Source organism: Erithacus rubecula, assembly GCF_903797595.1.
Source record: "Erithacus rubecula genome assembly, chromosome: 5".
Classification (NCBI taxonomy): Eukaryota; Metazoa; Chordata; class Aves; order Passeriformes; family Muscicapidae; genus Erithacus; species Erithacus rubecula.
The window spans coordinates 29,881,574-29,905,586 of NC_136687.1; the positions used below are offsets into that span (position 1 = coordinate 29,881,574).

The following is a 24,013-nucleotide window of genomic DNA, read 5'->3' on the forward strand; positions in this document are numbered from 1 at the left end:
TCCCCAAATTCAAATTATCCTGCATAAGACCCATCCATTCCAGACAACTACAGCATGTAAGAAATTAACTGTTTCATATGCATTTTGTGTAACATCTAATTAAAAAGGGGGATAGAAACAGCCCCTTGAATGTTGCGTTATCTGAACATGAACAACACAGAATAGAGTGCCATGGAATTATGGTCAATTTTGTCAATGAGCTATTTAAGTCACTAATCTATTATTCATTGCATTTTGATAAACAATAGGGTTTTATGGCTTAATAACAAATTTCTCCAACTGGTTTGTCCACATAGGCTCCTGCCTGCATTTGCAAATGCCCTCAGTAAGCCTGTACTATTTGTCAACAGTTTTTTGTTGAAACTAGCTCTGCTTCAGAAGCAGTCCTGAAATTAAGGATATACAGCTGTTCTTGCCAAGAGAATATTTCCAAGTGATAATAACTTTTACCTGCCCAAACCCTCTGAAATATGCATGTCCAGAACTGAAAAAGCAGAAGATTCTGCTATAAAAAACTACACAATCCCACATAAACTGCAATTTACTTATTTGCAATAGCTTACACATTTGCCCATATGCATATACCAAAAGACAGGAAACCTATTTTATTAATAAATATCTTTTAAAATCATAGGCAGCTCTTCTGACTCTGTGTTCGCTTACAGTAAATTACAAGCGACCTTTGGAAATATTGCCTGCCATTCAAACACTAATGACTCTCCCTGGTTACTTAGGATAAGTAATTAAATTTGGGAAGATTACTTTTCTACCACTTACCTCCTGATGAGAAAACAAATCACCAGGAAGTCGTTCTAGAAATGAGGAGAGTGAAAATGATGACTTCTTTCCTTGCACATCAATAACTTTGAGGTGCTCTGGGGAGGGGCTCAAGAAGGCATAAAGTGCTTCACTCTGGCAGAGTCTTTCATCAGAGAGTAATTTCTATGAAATAAAAATAATGACACATCACAACACAGCAACATGTCAATTAAATATTTCTTGTTAAGGAATAAGAGGTGTTGAGGCATCCAATAAAACTGATTAGGTCACTCAGAGGTAGTGTGCAAAAAAAATCCCTATCTCACAAAGACCTTTAAGAAGCCATTTCTAAAGTACTGGAACTAGTAAGAATAAAGCTTTTAATCTTACAACTTTCTTGTTTTATAACGATTTTGTGAGGAATTTGTTGTGAAGAGTTTTAGCTAAAAGTGGCAATTAAAGGATTCATTAATTAATCAAAGTTTAAATTAACTTACCACTAGAGGAATGGCTACTATCAGTCAAACTCATCTCAACTTCAGGCATTTTGGACAACTTTGATATTTGTAGTGTCAAAGCTTACATTTGACCTATTTGTTCAAGGCTCTTTCCTTAGGCAATAGAGAGGCACCAGCCTCTCAGTTCTCCTGTTCAGATATCTGTTGGTTTTGTCTTTATTTTCTTACCTGCAGAAAGTTATTAAGCTGGTTCTTGGATTTCTCCATGAATTTCTGGTCTATGGATTTGAAGGGCAGTTTGCTGAGAGAAGGCAACTGAACTTTCTTTAATGATGGAAAACACTGTGTAGGAGAAAGGAAAGCTCAATTAAAATGTATGCAAAGAAAAGGTGGTTTAGAATAGAAATGGAGACTGCTTTTTGTTCTCATCTCCCTTCCACACCCCTCTCAAGAAAACACCTTCCCTCTCCCACCATGGGCTGGCACATCTAAACCCCTTCCTTTTACAGCACCATTATCTATTCCCTATCAGACAGAAAGGTTAAAGCACTGTGAAAAAAAAAAAAAACACCTTCTGTCTCCCTAAAAGCTGTCATTTCTAATACTTCCCTAGAAGCCAGACATATAATCTCATTCTTATAGCAGGCTCTTGTATGACAGTGCAGAGCATACACCACTTTGAAATGGGGTTAGTCCAATAAAACACTATTAAAGGGAAAAAAAATTATAAACAAGTTTATAAGCATCTGTCAGAGACCAGAAATATGCAGATAGAAATCTAGCTCTAAAAGCCAAAAGGTTGGCATTAAAACTAGCAGCATTGAAAATTTTTATCATTCTGACAAATGTTGGCAGTTTGTATCATCTCCCTCTGGCAGCCAGGATTCATACCTCACTGAGTTTGCGGTGTAGGTTCTGAAACTCATTGAGCTTCCTGGGAACAGTCCAGTTCTTAGTTTCAGCTCCACCAACTTCTTGTAAACTCACCATGACAGAGTAACAGGGCACTTGTTCTCCATTCTCTTCTAAAACCTTGGGGGGAAGAAAAACCAGCTAAGGTAATCTCTTTTCAAAGTAAACAGTGAAACATTTGAGCTGCCAGATGACTGCCTTGCAAACTGAAGTCATCAGTCCCACGCTTCTCTTGAGATTTGCAAGCTGCATATGGAGCATTTCCCTTAATGAACTAACCTTCACCCAAAAAGCTGTGCCAGTCCTGAATCAGTCCTCCAGCTAACCATTACACCTTACATACAGTTTTGCAATGCTGTCCACCAGCAGTCAAGTCCCTCTGACATGTCTTCATCAAACAGCTCAGTGTATTATTTCAGTTTTTTAGGTAGCTACCATCTAGCTTTGTGAGTGCTCATCAACACTCCATCTCTCCTATCTGCATTTACCTCAGTGTTCTCCCTTGATTTCCAGCCTGCCTTCCCAGTGCTTCTGCTGAGGCTCACCCACACACCAGGCACAGCAGCTCTGCAGCTGGGTCCTGCAACAGCTGGTGCTGTTACAGAGTGATTTCTCTGCTCACTGGAGCTGCTCTCCTTGCACAGTTTGTGGTATCCATACGCTATTTCTGAGGGACTCACAACTTGACAAAAATACTAATGAATCCAATGACAATCCTCAGTCAGAGGAAGAGGCAACTAATCACATGGGAAAACTACAGCAAAGTTAAACAATTTTTTCTTGAGACAACAGCAGCAGTGTAACCACATTGTTTCTTAATATGATATAAAAATTGACATGAAAATTTCATTTTTATGTCCTATTGGTAGCAAATTTTTATTTATTTATTTTGAGAAGACACCCACATTGATTACAAAAGACAAATAAGGGAAATGGATAAAATATTTCATTCTAGAATGCTTGTTTTTATATACATGCAAATAACTGTAAAGTAATTATGAAATACTGCTCCCAGTCTTTTTGAGCAAAGTTGTAACTTCAAAGCTTTTTTTATAAAGAATATTTAACTAATCTAAGTAAGAATAAACTTTAAAATTCATATAATTATGACACCTTTTCTGAGAAGCCTGTAGAGATTTGACAACACAATGCTACTGATGAATAATTTGACAAGCAACAACATCACCATTGTAAAAGCCATGTGGCTGAAATGTACTTTCATATTTTTAAGCTATTCAGAGCTGTACATTGATATTGTTCCCTGTCATGAATTGCTCATAAAGCTGCACAAGGACCACTGGGAAGCCAAGTCTGATGCCCAGATTTCACAAATCTCTGTCAAAAGCCTGCAGCAGCACTCAGGCAGAATATAAAGCACCAGCCTGAATGCCTGCAAATGTGCCTGGTTCTCAGTGCAGCTATTTGGAGAAGTGCCTATCTCCTGCCAGACTACTGCAGAAATAGATGCTTGAACAGCCTCCAAGATGCAGGTCAGAAAGACATGGTACAGAACAACTGGGATTGTCTGGGACAGTCCTTGCCCTGTCTACCCTGAGCTAGACTGGATCTGTGTTTGTAGGTGACTCACAAACACCTCCTGGCTGTCATTTTTCAATGCTGGGAAATGAGTGCTGAAATTGCTGATTTGAGTCATGCCTGTGATTTTCCATGCCAAATTTGTTCCCAGAGCAGGGATTTGCATGTGTAGGGTCATCTGAACTGTAATTGCCAGGAGAGAGTCATCCCTCTGAAAGCACATTCTCAAAATAGGAGGACTTAGTATTCCTGCTTCATTAGAGTCTATGTACAGAATCATCTAAATTCCAATTACTAGATGTAGGCACATTACAGCCTTTTTTCAAGTACTCCCAAATACCCTCATATAAATAACAATGATGTTGAGGATCTTAGGAATGCAAAATTTTTTATCAACTTAGGTACTTGTGAATTTGTTTTTCCAAATTAATGAGTCAACTGGAAAACAGAGAAATGGAATGTTAAGAGATCTTCTAAACCAGGAGATCTAGTCCTCTGCTGTTAGCACCATCTCATATAACTGCATCACGAATAAATTCAAACTAGAGAACCTTATTCCTCTGATCCTCCCTTTTGCTAAGTTAAGCAAATGAAAGTGCTTTCAGAACCACTTCTCATGGGAGCAGTTCCTCATTCAAATCTACCCTTCTCAAGGGAACAGCCTAGCACCTGCAAAGTGACTAACACTTCCTCACTGTGAGTGAAAACTCCCCTCCTAATGCAGTCAAGGGCTGCATTTACCCCGACAGACCTGCAGCCCACTCAAGAGGAGCTGCACATCTGACAAACCACCAGCATATCTAATGTTTCCAGCCACAAGGTGCTCCAAGGATTAGAGCTGAATCCCAGAGTTCCTGCTGAACACAAACCTTGCATGCCATGCCCTGAGACTGCACTTCTAACACTCCTACCCAAAAAATCATCCAGCTTTTCTCCAGCCTTCCTAACCCTTTTCTAGCCCCACTTTCAGGTGCTGCCTACACAGTGCTGAGTACAGGGCATTTAGTAGACCAGTTTAAAAGGTCAATGACTGGCTGTTACACTTTCAGCTCAAAAATCTGTAGCAAAATTTACTTTTACAAAGGTTTTCTGCTAAACAATAAGACCAAGGTTTTCTCTCTCTAATATCACTGAGCTATATTCTGGGATTTGCAGCATCATATTTTGCAGATAGAAAGACTATGTGACCTACTCATGCCCTCTGAAATCATCAACTGCAGCTAAAATATTCCCAGGCAATTCATTAACACAGATATCTACAACACCCATGTTTTCTCCAGCCTACCCTTTGAAGCATGGAGCTGCAAACAGCACAGCTAATGCAAGCCTGTATTTAATTACCTAATCAAGTACTACTCAAAAGTTATAGTTAAAGCAGCAAGCAATGAGAAGTGTGGAGAAAGCTGCCATTCTGCAGTTTTTCTGCCTCCAGAGTTTACCAGATTTTAAGACCAGGCTTCAAAAGCTACAAATAACCCTTAAGAAGACAAGAACTTTTCAGTCCTCAAGTGTCACCTGCAAACAGCATTAAAAAAAAAAAAAAAAAAAAAAAATCCAGATGTTTCCACATGGAGAATTTGGTTTTAAAACTGGCATCTTACATTTTTTGACCTGTTGGATTTGTTTCTTCTTTTACAATGACTAACTGTTGACAGACCTATCACTGGCTTGCAAGAGCTTATGACACAACCTTATAAACTCTGCAGCACATACTTTTCTCCTTCAACAAAGAATTACCTCAAGAAAGTTTTTTATATTCATTTCAGGAACACTTTCTTAATGGCATACAAAGGCAAGCCAGTAGAGACTCGATTAATCTTTAGTTCTTCATAGTGATACTGTCAAGAAGATTACTTATGTATGTCAGCCTACACTTAGTACATAACAAGCATTCACTGAGTTCCTTTCATGGTAAGTGTTAACAGAGAGCCAGAAGATGGCAATACTTTTTGTTTTCATTACAATTTTTTACATCCATTCTACAATTGTCTGCCTATGCCCAAACAGAACATTAGAACAAGACCCAAAAAAGGTAAAAAAAAAAGTAACAACTTCTTCAACTGAGAGATATAAAGCACTTTCTTTTCAGGCATTCAAGCCCCTTGAAACTGTACAGCCATTAAATACAATAATACAAAACCCAAAAAATATAAGCACTCCATCTTTGAGACACAGCAGAGACTCAACTGCACCCAAGTGCAATAGTATGGTAATATAGGAAGAGACAGTTCTCATGAAAAACAGTGCCCCTAAGATAGCAAATTACTTTACCCAGTGCCAAAACTTGTTTATGCACATGCAGGTAATTTTTATAAGTCCATTACAATAGTGTCTGAGGAATAGAAACTCTGTGTATGCATCATAGTAGCCACTGAGGAAACAGAAGAGTTCAGAAGAGGTTAGGGTTCTTTCCCCCATAAGTAAATTTTAAGTATAAACAGGTATAAGGAAAGTATCTGCACATTTTTCTTCTGCTTTTCATGCAAGTTTGAATAGACTCAGAAGATAAAAAGCCAGAAAAAAAATCCCCTACCTCTCCTGAGACAATGAAGGCTTTCCACATGCCAAGATTCTCACACCACCAGTCTGTTCTAGCAATGTGCAGCTGAAGGTCACTGTGCTCTCTCTCCATCAGAGTAATTTCATCCTTCAGCTTAGAAACAATCTGCAGAGAAAAGTTTATTCATTACAATTGGTAGGAAAAAGCTTGTGCAGCACACAAGCTTTATGTCTTTAGGGACACTGATCCGAAAGAAGAAAAGGTACAAAAGCAGAGGGAGAACAATTAATGTGGATTAAAAGAAAAAACAAACAAGTGAAGGAATTGATGATGCCTCATGAACTTCTTCAGTACACAGCAATCTTAAAGGTCAACGCTCACACTAAAATAAAAAAACCCAAAAACTCAGAAGTACAACTATTACCACACTACCAGCATAAAAGACACTTGAGATAGGATTATGTATTACATACAGTATGTTTTATAAGAATTTGAAATTGCCATTAATGAAATATACCTTATGAACAAATCTTTATTATTTTCAGGTACACATCATGTGACTGAAGAACCTGGAAATAGTTTTCATTTCTAGGAATTTCTAGAAATTCTAACCTATGTTAGAAATCACTCAGAAAGTTATCACTTATTTCATGTTAGTTGTGAGGTTTTATGTTGGTTTTTTTTTTTTTTTTAGTTTTAACAAGGATTTGTTAATGTAGAAAGCACAAAAAGTAGCCAAACATCCTGCCAGGAGACACTATGACAAGAGAAGGTGGAAACATACATAAGATGTGACACTAGAAACACAGCAATAGCAGATGGCATTTTTTCATTTTTAAGTATGATATACCACTTAGCCAAATTTATCAGTTCTGTCACTTACACCAAAAGGGGTACATTCTACAGAGCCACAGAAATTCTACCTTCAGAATTTTTGTCTCATGTCACATGTCAAATATTATCTATGTGACAGCTATGTAACAATTTTCTAGCAAATACCTCACCTTCAGAATAATTTTATATTTAACTTTATTTGCTATCAATGCTGAGGCTTCTCCAGAATCACCTTACATTGACTCCAGTGGCATCCAGGTGCATTCAATAAATACAGAACAACTGGAAAGATTTTATCATAAGTAAACAGCTGTTACATTTACAAACTCTATACTGAGATTTTACAGTAATACTGGATCCCTTTTACTATTCTGTTTCAGAGATATATCTATTGTCCAAGACAAACAGTATTCTAGAAACAAAAATATACAGGGAAAAACCCCCTACTTTCGTAGGGGTACAACCCCCACCTCCCCAAGAGCCCAAGCATAGAAAGAATATGGCTGTTATGGTTTCCAGAATGCAAAGGGAACATAGAACACTAAATAAAGGTTTAGTCATATAGAATCATAGAATGGCTTGGTTGAAAGGGGAACAACCCAGAACAGCTGCAAACATTTTCAGCTGTGTGCAGTACCCTCTGTCAGAAGAAAGATGTAGAAGGACAGAGGGAATGAAGCTAGCCAGGGTGGCCTCAAACTCTAGTGTCCACATCTTTCTCCTGGAGGTAGCTGTGCCCAGAGCTGGGACAGCAGACATTGAGTGGGGTGTCAGCTCCTATTCAGACAAGCATCTTAGCACTCAGCCTGAGTGGAGGAAAAATACATAAAGAAGCCAGGTTCTGAGCAATGACTAATATCCAGGTACATTTTTGTCATCCCTAGCAGGAGGATTTTAGGAAAACACCTTGGCTACTTGTTCATCTTGCCCATCATGTACCATCTGCAATCAAATCCCATTACACCTGACAAGATAGGCACAACAGGCCTGTAACAGCAACACAAATAAGTTAGCTCAAGCCATGTGAAGGTCACTTGCTTCTCCTGAGTATATTCTCAGATTTCATACCACTTGGAAAAGAGAAAAGGCTATTTTTTGTTTGCCCTAGTCCAGAGATTTAGAGTTTCATATTGCTCAGAATTTTTCCTTTGATGACAGTGTGCTTTCTCCCAGCTCCTAATAAAGGAATCAGTCACTCCTAAAGGTTTGGGGTTTTTTATCCCTTAGCTGGAGGGCGTTGTGCTGAGCCCCTGAGCCAGCAGAGGGCACAGGAGCTGAGCAGCACATCCCCCAGGCAGCACAGGGAGGGCAGGGGAGAAACACCTCTTGCCACTGACAAAGCAGCAACACCACGGGAGAGTGGTTGTTATTCCATGGCCAACAAAGCAATACACATCACGTTCACAATTTTAGTTACAATAGCTTTTATATATGGGGGAAAAAAAACCAATTAAAACTAAGTTCTGATTTCACCTTCTATTTAACAAGTTGACTGAAATAACCATCTGATCCACTCAAAATGTAACAAAGGGATATTACTCAAACATACCAAAAAAAAAAAAAAAGAAAAAAAAAAGAAAAAAAAATCTAATAAAAGCTGAAGTCATTAAGGGTACATACCTTTTTGTCGGGTTTTGGGGAATTACAGATGGAATTTAAAGCCTGTTTCTTATACTCAAGCTTGTCATTTAGCTGGCGAAGTTTATTTACAGCATAACTGGCCTGTTCATTAATTCTTGTGCTGCATTCTTCAGTAGCCTCTTCACAACCTTGGCTCTAGGAATAGAGGATGGGGGTAATTGCCACATTAATATGACAAAAGAGACCGTTATTCATAGAATGATAGAATGGTTTTGGCTGGAAGGGACCTTAAGGATCACACAGTTCCAATCTCTCTGCCATTGGCACAGACACTTTCCACTAGACCAGACTGGTCAGAGCCCCATCCAGCCTGGCCTTGAACACAGCAGGGATGGGGCAGGAGGTGGGTTATTGTTTACTCTACAAGTTTTTTATGTATAAGAACACTTCTTGATATAGATGAAAATGTAGGTATAATAGATATTCCAACTATCATGTCAGTCTGTTATAAAAAACCACAGCAAAACCAAAAACCCTAACAGACAAAGCCTCATTACCATTTCTACTACAGTTCTTTGGCAACTCATGGCAACTGTGTAAAAATGACCTTTAAGCTAAAGCTTTAGTGTAAATGAGACATAGAGTTAAAGTTTGTTTTAAAAGCAAAAACAGCATAGTAGTAGTCATGATCAATATTCAGAGCCAGAGAAAAAAGCAAATACTTAGCACTGAACTGAAAGATAATGAGGATGGGGCAGCAGGGAACCAAAAAAAAAAAAACAAACCAAAACCCCATATTTCTAACAAACAGTCTTGGCTCCCACAAACCTTCACAAAATAGATTTGTCATCCTGCAGAACAATCTAAACTAAATTCTTTCACTTTCTACGCAGATTTTGCTGCTGTTTTTAGAAGTGTTAATAAAAATGTGTTAAAAGCACATATGCCTTACCCTAAATGCATAAATCATTTACATATATTCATTCAGACAAACCAATAGCTTTCTCCATCTTGTGTACTACAGGCATGCAAAAAAATAGAAAACTTCACACCTTTCAGTGACATTCTCCTTAACATCTGACATACAGCTCAGCCTCCCTCTTCTTATTGTACTTCCCCAAATAGACATGAAGACCTTGAAATCTAGCAAACAGCACTCAGCTTTTACTGCTGCCATGTTCAAAAATCTTTGAGGTCTGACTGAGTATATCTAAATTTATCTGTGGGAAGCTGAGTCTATTCTCATGAACAGGGGTTTCATGTTATTTAATGATATTCCAACTAAGCAAACTGTATCCTTATATCACGAAGAAAAAACTAACAGAAGGAATTCTCATACTCTTGTATGTACTCTTCCATAGCATCTTATATCTTATTTTAAAAGTCTGAGAAGATATAATAGTAACAGCAATAACTAATCTCCTCTAGCATATTGTTCAAACATAATACAGAAGTCAGGAGTTGAAGGCTAAGAAATCCATGCCCTTTTCCAGCTCTGCCTTTGCCTGCTCTGTGGCTGAGTAAAAACCCATTAGCTCTATGTCCTATTCTTTCTTCTATCTATTCTGCATGGACTATAAACTCCTAGGGCCAGAAACTTGCCTCCAAGCAGGTGTACAGACCTCAGCTCAGAATGTTGTTTTCTGGCCCTACAGTAACACAAATAATAATAATTTAAAATATTGTGTGTTATTTAAAATGCTAATGTAAATAACCATAAAAAAAGCTCAAACCTACACTTTTTGGGGAGCATGGAGGTAAAGAAATAATCAAAAATGTTACTTTCAACGCAAAAGAATTAAAATACTTTTCATATGAACTCCAGTCCTAGCAGTCAATGAATTGCAATTAATTACAAATCAGTGAGACTGTGCTTCCAGAGGCAGGCTACATGATTCCTGTCATTAACTTTTCAGACACTTAAACTCAGTGATTCAGCAGTGTTTTTTGCTTTATCACAAAAATGCTAGAATTACAAGTAACTTGCATTCAAAATATAAAATTCAACAAATAAACAATCAGTTCACTCAAAGCTGAGATCATAATGGATTGTGCTGTCTTCCCCTGATTGGTAAACTGATAATGTCTTCCACTTCTGTGAGTGACACAGAACACAGATGTGTTCTTATTTCAGTGATGTGACACCTGCAGCACCAATGCAATCACCAGATCCTCTCCTCAAAGTGCTGGATGCAAGCACTGCCTGCCTCTGTACTTCCACCTGTGATGTTTGTCCAAGTAGAAATACTTGGAGGTTTGTTCCATAAACAAAGTGGTAACAGACTGGGAAGAAGAAAGAGCTTGTTCCACTTGCAGCAGAACCAGCAATCTGGCCCTTTCCAGATTCCTATCTTGTGACTTGATTTTCTCACATTTAATCCTCATCTCCATGAGTGCACTTTCCATCTATTTTTATCCATCTATAGCAGTGAAATTTACAGAAAATTAACACAGGTGATGCCCAGAGTGGCCCAGGAAGTGAAGACAGACCCAAAACCCAAACTAAACCAAAACCAATGTGCATTTGCTAACAATACACACCCCTCCAGAAACATCCAATTTCTAAGTTGCAATTTCAGATATATGGGGAGGGAAAAAACCCACAAACTTAAAAGCCAGTATTGCATTCCCACCAGAATTTGAAAGAACAAAGGAAGCTTCAGAAATACAAGTTGTTTTCACCTCAGTGACCCTGAAGCATGACACAGCACCATTAGGACTGCTCTATTCAAGACATACTCAAGCAGGATATACAACTTCATACTTAATTTGTTGTTAAAAATGAAAAAAAAAAACCCCAAAAAACAAACACCTTTGAATGTTATAAGCAAAGTTGGTAATATATTAGTCTTTAAGGCTTCACAGCTGACAGAGACTGTCTATCTGGCCCTTACATATCCAAGAACTCAGAGGAAGGACAGATGATACTGATGTCAAAAATCTAACTTTTTGGCAGTTACAGCAGGTGTTATCAGAGTACAGCTAGCCCTAATGTGTTGTGTCAGTTTTCTTAGAGAAATCATTATCTGTATTAGACTTTGAATAAAGCACATGAAGAAATTAGAAAGCACAACATTTAATGCTTCAGGATGTTCTGGACAAAACTGTTAAGAGCCATTGTGCAAAGTCTCAGTGACTGCAAGCACAAGGACACAAAGTCTTTGAAGTACCTATTACTGTCAACACAGAGCTGAGTGAGCAGTGAGAAAACTAGAAAACACATCTTCAATATTTTATCAAGGAAAAAAGAACACAGGGAAAAACAAACACTGAAAAGATTCATCAAGCTCTAAAAGCACATATTGCAAGTAATTTGCTCATAACTATTCATCTCTGCAGATCTGCTGATATGCAAACTACAAAGACTAGAACAACTCACCTACAGAAATTAAAATAATTTAAGGAGTAAATACAAAAATTTTAGGTTCTGGAAAAATTGTTTCTAAACAGCAGAATGTAGATCAGCACTTCTGAATTCTGCTTATTTGTTTATCTAGAGTTGGTTTTAGACAAACTTATATTTCATTGAGTTCTGAGCAGGTTAACATGTAAAATGAAGAACATCCATGCTGATCTGAAGCAGCAGCCTGACTGAAAGAGGCACTCAATAGTCTGAGACATGGTCTTGTCAAAATGTTCTTGGGTAAATGCAACACAAGTTGCATCCCCTGACATGAGGAATTTAGATAAGCCAAGGAAAAAACCTGCCCCAAGAAGAGTTGCCATTGGCTTATTGCTTATGACATTTTGAATGCTGTTTTACTCTCTAGAGTTCTTGTGCTAGATTTATCTCCCAACATGACCTATTAATTTATTGAATTAATCAATAAAAAAACACTAAGATTATATTTCACATTGCTTTTTCTTCTCTTTTGTGCAACTTTTAATACCTATTTAGTACCTAGGAAATGCATGGGAAACAGGGACAATGTCTGGGGCAGAAACCTACTGATGTTTCAGTGAGAATTTTTTCACTCAAAAGCAGAGCAGCTGAGCCCATACAAAAGCTTCTATGAGCTTATTGCTCTCTGTTTCTAAGAAGCATAATGAAAGACATGAAATACAGAAGGCTTAGGAATCTGAAATATCTACTTGAACTAAATTGAAATTTAAGTAGTCTGTCATTTTGTTCCATTTTGTTTCAAAGCACATGTAAAACAAGCTTTACTAGATGAGTATATTTATAAATAAATGAGGAAAATAAAGAAGAGCTCACGGACAAAAGATGCTACATGCCTTTCTCAGGACAGTCTCTCAGATCACTTTAAATAGCAGTGAAAGAAATTGTCTGTGTGACTCACCACTTCATCTTTGTCCTCAGGAGTTAGCTGAGCAGAACTTCTTTCTTCCTCTTTCTTGACTGATCTCTCATATAAATCACTGACAATGAATGAGGGGTAGTATCTGTCCTTTAGAGTTTCATAAACATCTGCCTGTATTCTGTAGAATACTTCAATGCCTTTATTTCCCACAAGACTTTGCTGTATTTCCTTATAAAGGGATTTTTCCACAGGTATTTCTCTGCTTTCCACAAAAAAATTCTGGTAAATTTCACTCACCAGTTGAGGTATTTCAGCCTAGGAAGAAAGAGAGAGGGAGGGAGGGAGAAAAGACTAATGAAAAGAAATCGAAAATATCAAGATGACTCAGGACCCAGGTGCACAATTTGAAGGATAATCAAGCTAATTTCCTATCCAAATGTATGAGGAGACATCTGTAAACCTCTTACTGAGATCAAGCATGCTCCCTTCCTGTGCACCTCTGCTAAGCAATCAATTTTACAAGTTAAGTATGGATATTTGTTAAGTGAAGAAACATCTGTGCCCAAAAATTGCCAGTTTCCACACCCACTCTTTTAAATCTATGTTCCAAAAGCTGGCAAAAAGAAGAAAAGTGCTAGAGCAGTGTGGTCACCATTTTAAATTCAGATGGTAATGCTCAGCTGAATCAGCTCTCATGATTTCTGCTGAATAGAATGAATTCACTTTATACATGATTATAATTAGTTTGTCGGGGAAAAAGAAAAAAAAAAATAAACAAGAAGAGTAAAAAAGCACAACTGAAGAGAGACATCTACCAATACAGGAGGTTGGGTATTTTTAATAAGTCCCTAAAGTGGCCAGAATTGAAAAGGGTTTATCCAGTCCCTCAGTAGGCACAGTTCTTACCTGCCTCACCTGACAATACCACAGCCACATGACTGCAGGACACTACCCAGCTGCCCCTGCAGTGGCAGATATATTCAAATCCATATCTATATGTATATACACATTGAACAGGAAGAGAAAAATCACAGCTGAAAGGTCATAAAATGATTTCTATATTTTTCCCAACCATGAGCAGTTTGCAAATCAAAACTGATTTACAGAACTCTCTTCACAGTGCCTGACAAACTGTTTTCATCAACACTCTCTCTAGCTTGAGTTGGTTGGTAGTCATTTCTTCAGATTGTGTTAATGGTTCACTACTCATTCTCTACAATTTGTCTCTCTGATTACAGGATGCTTTATGTTTTCCAATTGACTGGAAAAAGAGCAATAAAATTGCAGTGAACAAAAAGTTAACTGATAATCAATAATGAAATCTGTATTTCATGCTAACATGAATCCTGAAGTTTTAATTCCTTCCTCTAAAAATGCAGCACACTGGTCACAAAGAGTAAATTTGTCCCCTACAAATTCTTCCTCTGCATCACTGCTTCAGGGTACTTAGTGCAATTTTAAGTGATATTCCCTATCCTTGTTTCTAATGCCTACTGCATTTTAGCCAAAATTATAATATAGAATTATTTCTTCTCTCTAGCAGTAGTGTGGCATTCCTGGAGAAAAACTTAGCTGCTACAGATTAGGGAGAGGTCTTTTAAAGCAACACCTCCAAAAAGATTTTCAGAACATATATAAACACAATTTCATGGTTTTGGATTGAATGAGCAACTTGTAATTGGCATATGAAAAGCTTATGTACAGACTATCCAATTGGAATGTGCTTCTAGGTTCCACATTAATTGACACAACTAAAGCCTGTATGTTTTCTCTGGTGGAGGGGGAAATAATTCTACTCCTTTTGCATATCAAGTATTCCTTTTAACAGATGTTGTTACACCAACCAACAATAAATCACCACCGCCCACAAATTTTAATTGCAATATTATCCTCAAACACTGACATGAAGTAGTTAAAAAAAACCCAACCAAATTGCTTAGAACTATTGCTATTGTTTTTTTTAAAAACATGAAGACATTTTCTAAGATCAAGTCACAACAGTGTCATCAATGTACAAAGCCATCTAGGCTTGCAACTTCTTCCACCTTGTTAGCACTCTTGAGATTCTCCACAGACTCCCAGAGGCCAATCAAAGCCATCTTGTCCATCCTCTCCATGTAGATCCGGAAGTGCTCTCGGTATGAAGGGTTGGCCAAAATCTCTTCAAACTGAAGAATCTGAAGAAGGGAAAACCAAGAATAAAAACTGGAAAAATGCCTAATTCCAACTCCTTTCCTTACAGGGAAAATCGTTTCACTATACATCCCACAAATGTGTCCTAGATTCAACTACACAGACCTCCTACAGTAATAGTTTTGCTTCATTAAAAAAAGAAAAGGAGCTTTAAGTACTTAGAAGATAAATTCATCTATGCTTCTATCAGATAGTAAATACCTCCACATCTTCCTGATCAGGATACATTTCAAAGGACTAAGATGGCATTTTGTGTCATTCATGAAATGCTATTGTCAAAAATTTAACTTCCAATGTTCCTGCAAAGCAGAGGAGCCAAGTTGAAAGCTAAATTATCTTGTTCTTTATTTATTTCAAACACCAGCAGTTTCCATACCACAGCCCACAGAGCTTTGAGATGTATCTCAATTATGCCCAGGGAAACAGAGAAAGATGGAATACCCTGGCTGCTAGGGTATTTAGTGGTCAATTCCCACTGTTATTGAAAAATATCTATCAGAAACACAGTCAGGAATGAGTATGTTCTGTGATATAATGCTCAGGACTTTTCCTAAATGAGGAGGGTATACATCAAGCACTAAAGGCCTGTACCAATGCAGAGGCCACAGCCTTTAAGATGTTGCATTAAAAAGCCATTATCACTTCCTTATCCTCTACTGTTTTTGTGAATCCAGGCCTTTTCTTTGAGGCAAACACCTGAAAACAAAAGAGTAATAATAATAATACAGTTCTAGTCAGCATCAGAATACCTCCCTCTCTGGGAAGACCACTTGTTTTCCTAAACCTAGTACCTGAAACTCTACCACCAAGTTATGTTTAGGAAAAACAGTTTCCCTGTCTCAAGCTACAGGTGAGGAAAGCACCTACATGGACACACACACAATTAATGGCACAAAATCAGCACCTTCACAAACCAAGTTAACATGGTTCTTTACCAGCTGCAATCATCTATGATTTGTCTGAAACAGCTCCCCCAAATTTTGGGCAGTGTTTAAGTAAATTATATTTGTCTCATATGAAATACTCATTTACATCTTTAAAGTTGCCCTGTGATTATCATGTTCCATTCTTCTCTTTATCCTTTACCATACCAGTATCTTCTGGACATGACTTTGCTCTTAGCTTTAAAACTATTCACATATATGAATATCTGCCTCTAAAAATTCACTCTATAAACTGAAAATCAGAGAGCACCTTTTTCAAGCTAAGCTTAATACAGAAATGGCGATCAGGCTGTCAAGAAGATCAACACAGACATGGCAATTTAAAGGTCAGTCTGTGATTTGGCCTCATTACTGTGCATCATCATATTTTCTATTCAATCATTTTCCCAAGGACAATTATTTAAAATACAAATATAACAGGGTCTTCCAGCCCCTTGAACAGATGTTTTCCCCATCACAGGGACTGCCAGCTCTGTAAATAATAGCATAGTTAGTAAATCACAACTATGGGCATGTGCTGTCACTTGTGTGAGAGGTCACCTTGGTCTCTATGTTTCTATTATCCAAGCCATACCCACTCCAGCTGCCAGCAAGGACAGCAACAAACAAACAAACAAACCCCTTTCAGATGAAACTGGGGCTAAGTGCTGCTGCAGGGAGCAAGGCAAGAGCAAACTTCTCTCCCCCCTAACAAAGGGCCCATTGCACCAGTGCCCTGTGGCAATCAAGGCTGAGCAAAAGTGTTACAAATTCTCCTAATAGATACCTTGCAAACTAGAACACTTAAATAAATTAAGGGGCAGAAAAGCTTCTTCTCTTGCAGAAATTAAATCTCTAGTGTTTTCTTGATTTTTCTTTAGGTCTGGACTATCCTGGAATTATTAAACATGTTACCAGTGCTAAAAACAATATGTTACAGTCACAATGACAACAATGATAGACACAAGAGGGTTTTAGTTTGGTGGTGAAAAATCATAAAATGCACATGTGCTGGTTTTGGAGGGGGTAGAGTTAACTTTTTTAAGAGGCTGGCAGGGGCTATGTTTTAGATTTGTGCTAAACACAAAGCTGATAACATAGAGATGCTTTTGTCTTAGCAGGATGCCAAGGTCTTTTCTGCCTTTGGCAGTGCCACACTGGTGAGCAGACTGGGAGGAGACACAGCCAGGACAGGTGACCCCAGCTGAGCAAGGGATATTCCAGACCATATGGCATCATGCTCAGTGTGTGAAGCAGGGGACGTTTGGAGTGATGGCTTTGTCCTCCCCAGTCACTGTTAGGTGTGATGGGGCCCTGCTCTTCTGAACACCTGCCTGCCATGGGAAGCAGGGAATTCATTCCTTGTTTTGCCTTCTGTGTGTGGCTTTTGCTTTCCCTATTAAACTGCCTTTATGAATTCTCTGGCTTTTACCCTCTTTGATCCTACTGGTAGGGGACTGTGCAAGTGGCTACATGGGGCTTGGCTGCAGCCTGGGGTGAAACCACAAGTCATTTTTAGCACCCAACTATTCTGTGGATCTTCCTTCCTTTTATGATTTAAAGAAGTTCTGCAGTAATTTGTAATCCTCAGCAAAAGATCATTTTATGATTCAGTATCACCATGGATTAGAGCACAGAACTCTAAGCTATGTTGGCACTTACACAGCCATTAGGGCATGTGTACACCCTCAAATCTAATATCCAGTTAGCAGATATCATCTTGGAATTATTAGCCTCCACAGCAACCCTTCAAATCCCGTTAACTCAAGAGCAGCTTCCGGGTTTGGAAAAAACAGAAGCTTTAGTGTTGCCACATCAATTCCCTCCTTCAACAGGAATGTAATTTATTTATCACAGCTGGTCACAGGCTGTGACTAAGACTAGGAAAGTTAGGTTTTTCTATTCTTTTTTTTCTTAAGCTTTAAGCAGCATCCCTAGCATGTGCCCACAGAAGAGACATGTCCCTGGCCCTATAGAGGAGAGACTTGGTCTTGTTAAATCCCTAAAGATAGTCACAACCTCTCTCTGGACAGGAACATAGAACAACTAGGTCATTTAGGTCTGCACAGGCACAGATTAGATGTACTGTACTGTATTTCTTTGCAACACACCAGATTCCATTCACTACAACCACATAGACCTATAATGAATAGCCCAAATAAAGCTGGTAATAGCACTGCAGATGGTTGGGATGAACAGCATTTGGGTCACTAGAGGAAGTTTTCTTCTGGGATAACAGCATACAATCAGACTGCCCAACTTCAATTGCTGCTTTGGATTTTTTTCCTTGGCATTTTTTTTTTTTTTTTTTTTTTTTTTAGAAGCCAGGAATAAGTGGAATGTAAAAACCATACTGATAAATATCTTTTTCCAAGATGCATTTTAAAAAACCCTTAACTGATGTTTTTTTCCATATATTGACTAAAATGAAAGTCTGCATTTATCACATTATGTTTTAAAAAGAGGCAAGTCATCATAAGACTGTCTCTGTCACATACAGCAAGGTGAACAAAATGCTTTGATTATTTAAGTATTGGGAAGTATATACTGACCACATAAAGTACCTGACTATTTTACTGCACATGCACTAATGTAAAAGTCCCTGCCTTGAGATTCACATGCTCACAAACACACTTCTGTCATAAAAAAAATCATCATGAGGTAATAGAACAGGGTGACAAAAATTGTAGCTTGTTTCCTTAATATTCCCAGATTCTGCACCATGATGTATCCTGACATATCATCGTATAATCTGAAGCTCAGAAATCACCATGAAAATCTGGTAAGTCACCTGTTAAATCAACATCTATCCACAGATGCAGTGGAAGCAAGATCTTCTGCAGGAATTTCATCTTAGTCCTCATCAGCTGGATTACAAACATGAGCTCATTCCACCTCTAATTACGGCAGTACTGTGCAGGCACAGTTTCTAAGAAAAAGGACTAAAACAGCACTGACTATAAAGAGATGCTTTATATATTACACTTACTCAAATTGTATTTTCTCAAAAAAAAACCTAACACCTTGGGCAGAGTTTAAATCAGGATCAGAGGTAATGACAGAATTCAGATTCAGAGAGAAACTGTAGTTTGTTTGTAAGCATTTGATTATAAATCACATATTTAGGATTTCCCTAGTAACCTGGATTCAAGAAAATTAGGTGTGTGAAACAGGTACAAAAATCAAATGTATCACATGACTGCATAATCAAACAGAACACTGACAGCTCCAAATAGTCCATCTCCATATATAAGCCCACAATCAGAATATGCATAGAAGACTTTTTACCTGCAATTCCATTACTCCCCTACTACTGCAGTCAACAAAAAATTTTCTATAGGATGGATAAGTGAAACCAAAATAAAATTAGTGAATCAAACTAGTCAACTCTTTGTTCAACTAGTATCAAAAAATTCCCCAAAGTTAGCAATGTATTTAAGCTTCTCACTACACTTACACAAAATATTAATTCAGAACACCATCAGTAAATTCCCACTTCATGCAAGCTGAAGAAAGGAAGGCAAACATACAGTTTCTTCTACAAAAGCTAGTTCTGCAATTTAGATGCTACCTTAACAGAAAAGCACAACCATACTCTAAAGAGTCTAAGGGCCACCAGCTGCAAACTACCAATGTATCTTACCTACTAAACCCCAAACAATGCCTTTCCCTTTTGCTTAGAAAAAAACCTGAGTGTCCAGTCAATGCTGCCCAAATAGAAGGGGCCAACAAGAAAATAACACCAGCTGCCTTGAAATGAGAACCCAGAGTGCAGCTACCACAGTGCTAGAGAGGATGGCAAGAAGCCTGAGCTAAGCCTTGGGCATTTTTTTGTGCTCAAAAGGGGACAAGCAGCCTCCCACAGCTTCTTTCCTGCCAATGGAGAATCAGGGACAAGAGAAGGGAGAAGCAGTTTTCCTATTTTCTACACTGACATGACTTTAAAAGAGTTCTAGGGCTTCATCACAGCAACATCAAAAACTTAGAAGCAAAACTGCCTCAAATCCCACTGTTTACACCATCACCACAACAAATGCCTGTGCAAGAAGTCTTTATTGCTATGAACAGTACCATTAACTCAATATTGAACTGCTCATTGGTATATTTGCAGGATACAACTCCAGTTCAGCAACTCCCACTAAAAAACCTCATTGATTTATGAAATAGGCAATGTCAGCTTCAATAATTTCTTTGATTTTAATAATAATATTATATTTTATTTATATTCCTGACCAATCCCTGTCCCTATCCAGTGCATCTTCATTACTGGACTCCATTCTTGAACAATCTTATGTCCCCATGCATCTATCCAGAAAAGTTCATAATGTCTCAGCAGGCATCAAAAGTGGCATCATTGGCTCATGCTGTGGTGCCACATGCTCCCATCTCTCTTTTTCTCCTTGACACCACTTGCTATACCCAGCTTCAGGAAAGAGAACAACAGGACTTTCTTGGCACAATCTATGACACACCATCTGAAATCATGCTTTAAGGACAAGTGGGGAGCAGGGAATCATTGTGTTTCAGACCTTACTCAAGAAAAACAAAATATAAAAAGAAGGAACTATTTCTCCATTATTCTATTTTTTCTGACGTGCTACTAAGTTAGAATTATTATAAGGACATAATGAAAATTAAATATCCCTGCATGAAGAGATAAGCTATCTCCTACCTACATTAAAAACATAAATTCTTTTCACATTTGAATACATCAGCTACTATGCTTTGCCCAAAGGGAACAGAGTAGATTACAAAAGAAGTCAGTAAAATTTTTTAAAGATTTACAAGGCTAAGTAGTCATTTTATTTTTTGTAGATGCTGGCCAACACAACAATAGTTACTTCTAATTCCACACTACAGTGATATTGAAAACCAGTATTCAGTCACAGCAGCTTTACCAGAGTTTATCTGCAACAACTGCCCTGAGTTGTGTCAATTGCCTTCTATAAGTGTTTACTTTTGAATAATTCAGTATTTTCAAAACCCACACATATTTCCTAAATTAAATATAATGATGGCCAAAGACATATTTCACACATACTGGCAGTCTTTTATTTGAAAGCAAGTTGCTACTTTCACAAAAGCTGCTTATTAGCTCCCTATAGGTGGTATGTCTGAAAAATCACATGTGCTTACAAGCCATACAATCCTTTATGAAGTTTCACACTGTGCAATAGTCCAAGCTGAGCCATCACTGGGTCTTTTTGGGGACTTCAGTAATCTTTTCCCAAGGTAAAAAAAAACCATGAATCAATTATTTTATACTTGACTCCTGGGGGAAGGGAGGGATTGACTGAGGTAACATGGTCCAGTAGTAAAACACTCAGAAAAACCTTCAGACAATATAATTCATACCTTCTGACTTGGAGGGCCATCACCTTCATCAGAAATGCCATCTTCCTGCTGATCATAAGCAGGCCCTCCCAGGAGCCTTATTCTCTTCTCACATTGCTTCTTGGCCACTGTCAGCTGATTAATATACCTCTTCACATTGCGAGCCCTTAGCAGGTCAGCTTTCATTGCTGCAGTTTCTTTTCCTTTTGAATCTAACAATAAAGCAAAGCAGACACAGTATTTTACAACAGAAAAACATCATTGTACCATTGCCTCTGTGAAAGGCAAATCAGACACAGTATTTTACAACAGGAAAACATCACTGTACCACTGCTTCTGTGAAACACAAATCAGAGACACTGTTTTACGACATGAAAATATTGCACCACTGCTTCTGTGATCTGTCTGATCAAAGCATCTATCATTCATGAATCAACTATGCTCATCAGTACAGATACTGGCAAGTTTGTATGTGAAACAGAATAATGATTTTGAAACATTCTGCAATGATAACTCAGAGTTTACACAAAAGAGTTGAGAAAAAAAAATCCTTATTCAAATGCATAGGAAAACCCCACCCCTCCAGCTCTCTTTTTATAGTTTGTCGAAAGCCACAGCCCAAGACCTCTACTACAGAATGTACATTTATCAGATGGCACTAAGGAGATTATCTGCAGCCATGGCACATGATAACACATGGAGCTGATGGCCTGCACACCTTACTGAACATGTCATTGACTGGGACTGGGGTCTCTTCCCCAGCCCAGCATAACACATTCCCACATATCTTATTTGCAAGCCCAAACTACTTGTGCCTGATGTGAACAATATATCATACAATATTTCCTCCAGACAACTGACCAAAGTTCACTCAAAATGGTCTAGATGACTATGAAAAAAAAAATCTTAAACTGCCATGTCAAGATTGCACAGTACTCCTTAAAAGTAAAGTAATGTGAAGATGGTAGTCAGCTGAATAAGACTTAGTAAAAACCAGTGTAATGTTTGTGCATTCTATATTCCATCCTCTTCAGCTAATTACCAGGGTCTAAAAAAGGAGCAGCAGATAAAGCAGATATAAAACCCTACTGTGTGGAAATCATGTTTAATATCTGCAGGATGCAACTGATTCTCATTTGTACATTGGTTTTATTTTCCTCTTGCTCAATAACACTCATGCTTTTTTGGGCTTCAGCTATTACTCAGTAGCAAAGTACTTGGCTTTTACTTGGCTCTGGATTATCTGACTGCTCAGGGATAAATAGTAAAGATCTAGTCTACTATGTTTTCAAAATACTAAATTATAGCAAAATCATGTTGATAAAAACAGCATTTGATTTTCACAAGAGTTGCTGTTAAGAAACAACTATATAGTTAGGTTTGTGAATGCAAACACAGCAAAAAGGAAATCTCTCAGAAATTATTTAAAATCCCTATTTTTAACAAGTTTCTAGTACTTTATGGCAACTTCTCCTTTTAACTGTTTTTATCCTTTTATTTCCCCCTCAAAGCCATGTGTAAGTATTGCATGCAACTCTTAAGTTTTGTCTTTTACATACTGAAGGACAACTCAAGGTACATGGAACTCCCTGAAGTTCTATACACAGCTGGATCTAGATATTCTCCCATTATCTTTGCCCATATTTTTAATCTCACTTGATTTACTTCATGTATTTATGTTGGTGGTGATGCTTCCTGATACAAATACCTTTAGTATTTTAATGGATGAGTATCATTTGCATCTGAGCTGCCACATAATAGTGAAGTAAAGAAATGATACCCACTGAAGCAAATAATAAAATTATTTTACTACCCAAAAAAAAAAAAAAAAAAGGCCATCTGTTTTCCTGGCATGTTATCTCCACAGGGAAGTCAGCAGAGCATTTAATTTAGTGTTTCAGTTCCCTAAACAGAGGTACCAGCATTAATGAGAGAAAATGAAAGGAAAGGACCTTAAAGACAAAACAATGCTCTGCATGAAATCAAAACATTTACAGCTATTACAAATACAGGAACAGAAGTTTAAAGTCAAGATTAAACCCCAACCTTTTCCCTGCTGCACTTGACTCTAAGATCATTTTCTAGAAGTCATCAATTCTTTCAATAGTTTAAATGCTTTGGGCTCAAAATGCATACTTGATATCCCACACTTTTGAAAATCCACAAACAGTACAATGCAATGGTCATTCAGCCTTCTTAAAACAAAAGTATCCTTCTCAGTGGAAACAAGGCATTCTTGAAGGCTTTTCAAAGCACTCATCTACTTTACCTGGAATCTTATCATCCCATGACTGCAGCAAGCCTCCAGGAGCGATTAATGAGCCTACCATTCCCAGTGATTATTTCCTGTCTTAACAGAGATCCTTCAAAAACATTTACCTCAGCTCTTCATAGCCAAAGGAGCCACTCCACCCAAGCATCACTCAGGGCAGTTATGAAGATTACACTGCCAGCCTGTTTCTGCTCCATGGATAAACAGGACTAGCCACCATGGAAGCCTGGCAGTGATATCCTTCACAAATAAACAAGAGGCTGATGAAAAGCAGAGCAGCCCAGAATGTGGCCAGTGTGCTACTGTGCAGGAAAGACAGCATGGAATTGTGGACTAACACTGAGCATCACTTTCCTCTTGCAAATTATGAAAGATAAAGCTAGCAGAAATCAGGAGGAGCATTTTCAGCTCAAATGGAAAAGGTTAGAGCTTGGTTACTGGTTTTCTCC

General features: G+C 38.0%; 1 protein-coding gene across 1 annotated transcript in view; it reads right to left on the minus strand.

Moving 5' to 3' along the window:
• Positions 1-24,013, minus strand: part of SNX25 (sorting nexin 25) — a 79,885-nt gene that overhangs the window by 8,720 nt on the left and 47,152 nt on the right. The window contains exons 7-14 of the mRNA XM_079306755.1: positions 21,314-21,504; positions 14,888-15,019; positions 12,882-13,157; positions 8,620-8,775; positions 6,199-6,330; positions 2,109-2,249; positions 1,446-1,559; positions 778-942 (exon numbers count right to left, since the gene is read on the minus strand). Of these exons, the coding sequence (XP_079162881.1) occupies positions 778-942; positions 1,446-1,559; positions 2,109-2,249; positions 6,199-6,330; positions 8,620-8,775; positions 12,882-13,157; positions 14,888-15,019; positions 21,314-21,504 (1,307 nt within the window). The remainder of the gene's footprint in view (positions 1-777; positions 943-1,445; positions 1,560-2,108; positions 2,250-6,198; positions 6,331-8,619; positions 8,776-12,881; positions 13,158-14,887; positions 15,020-21,313; positions 21,505-24,013) is intronic.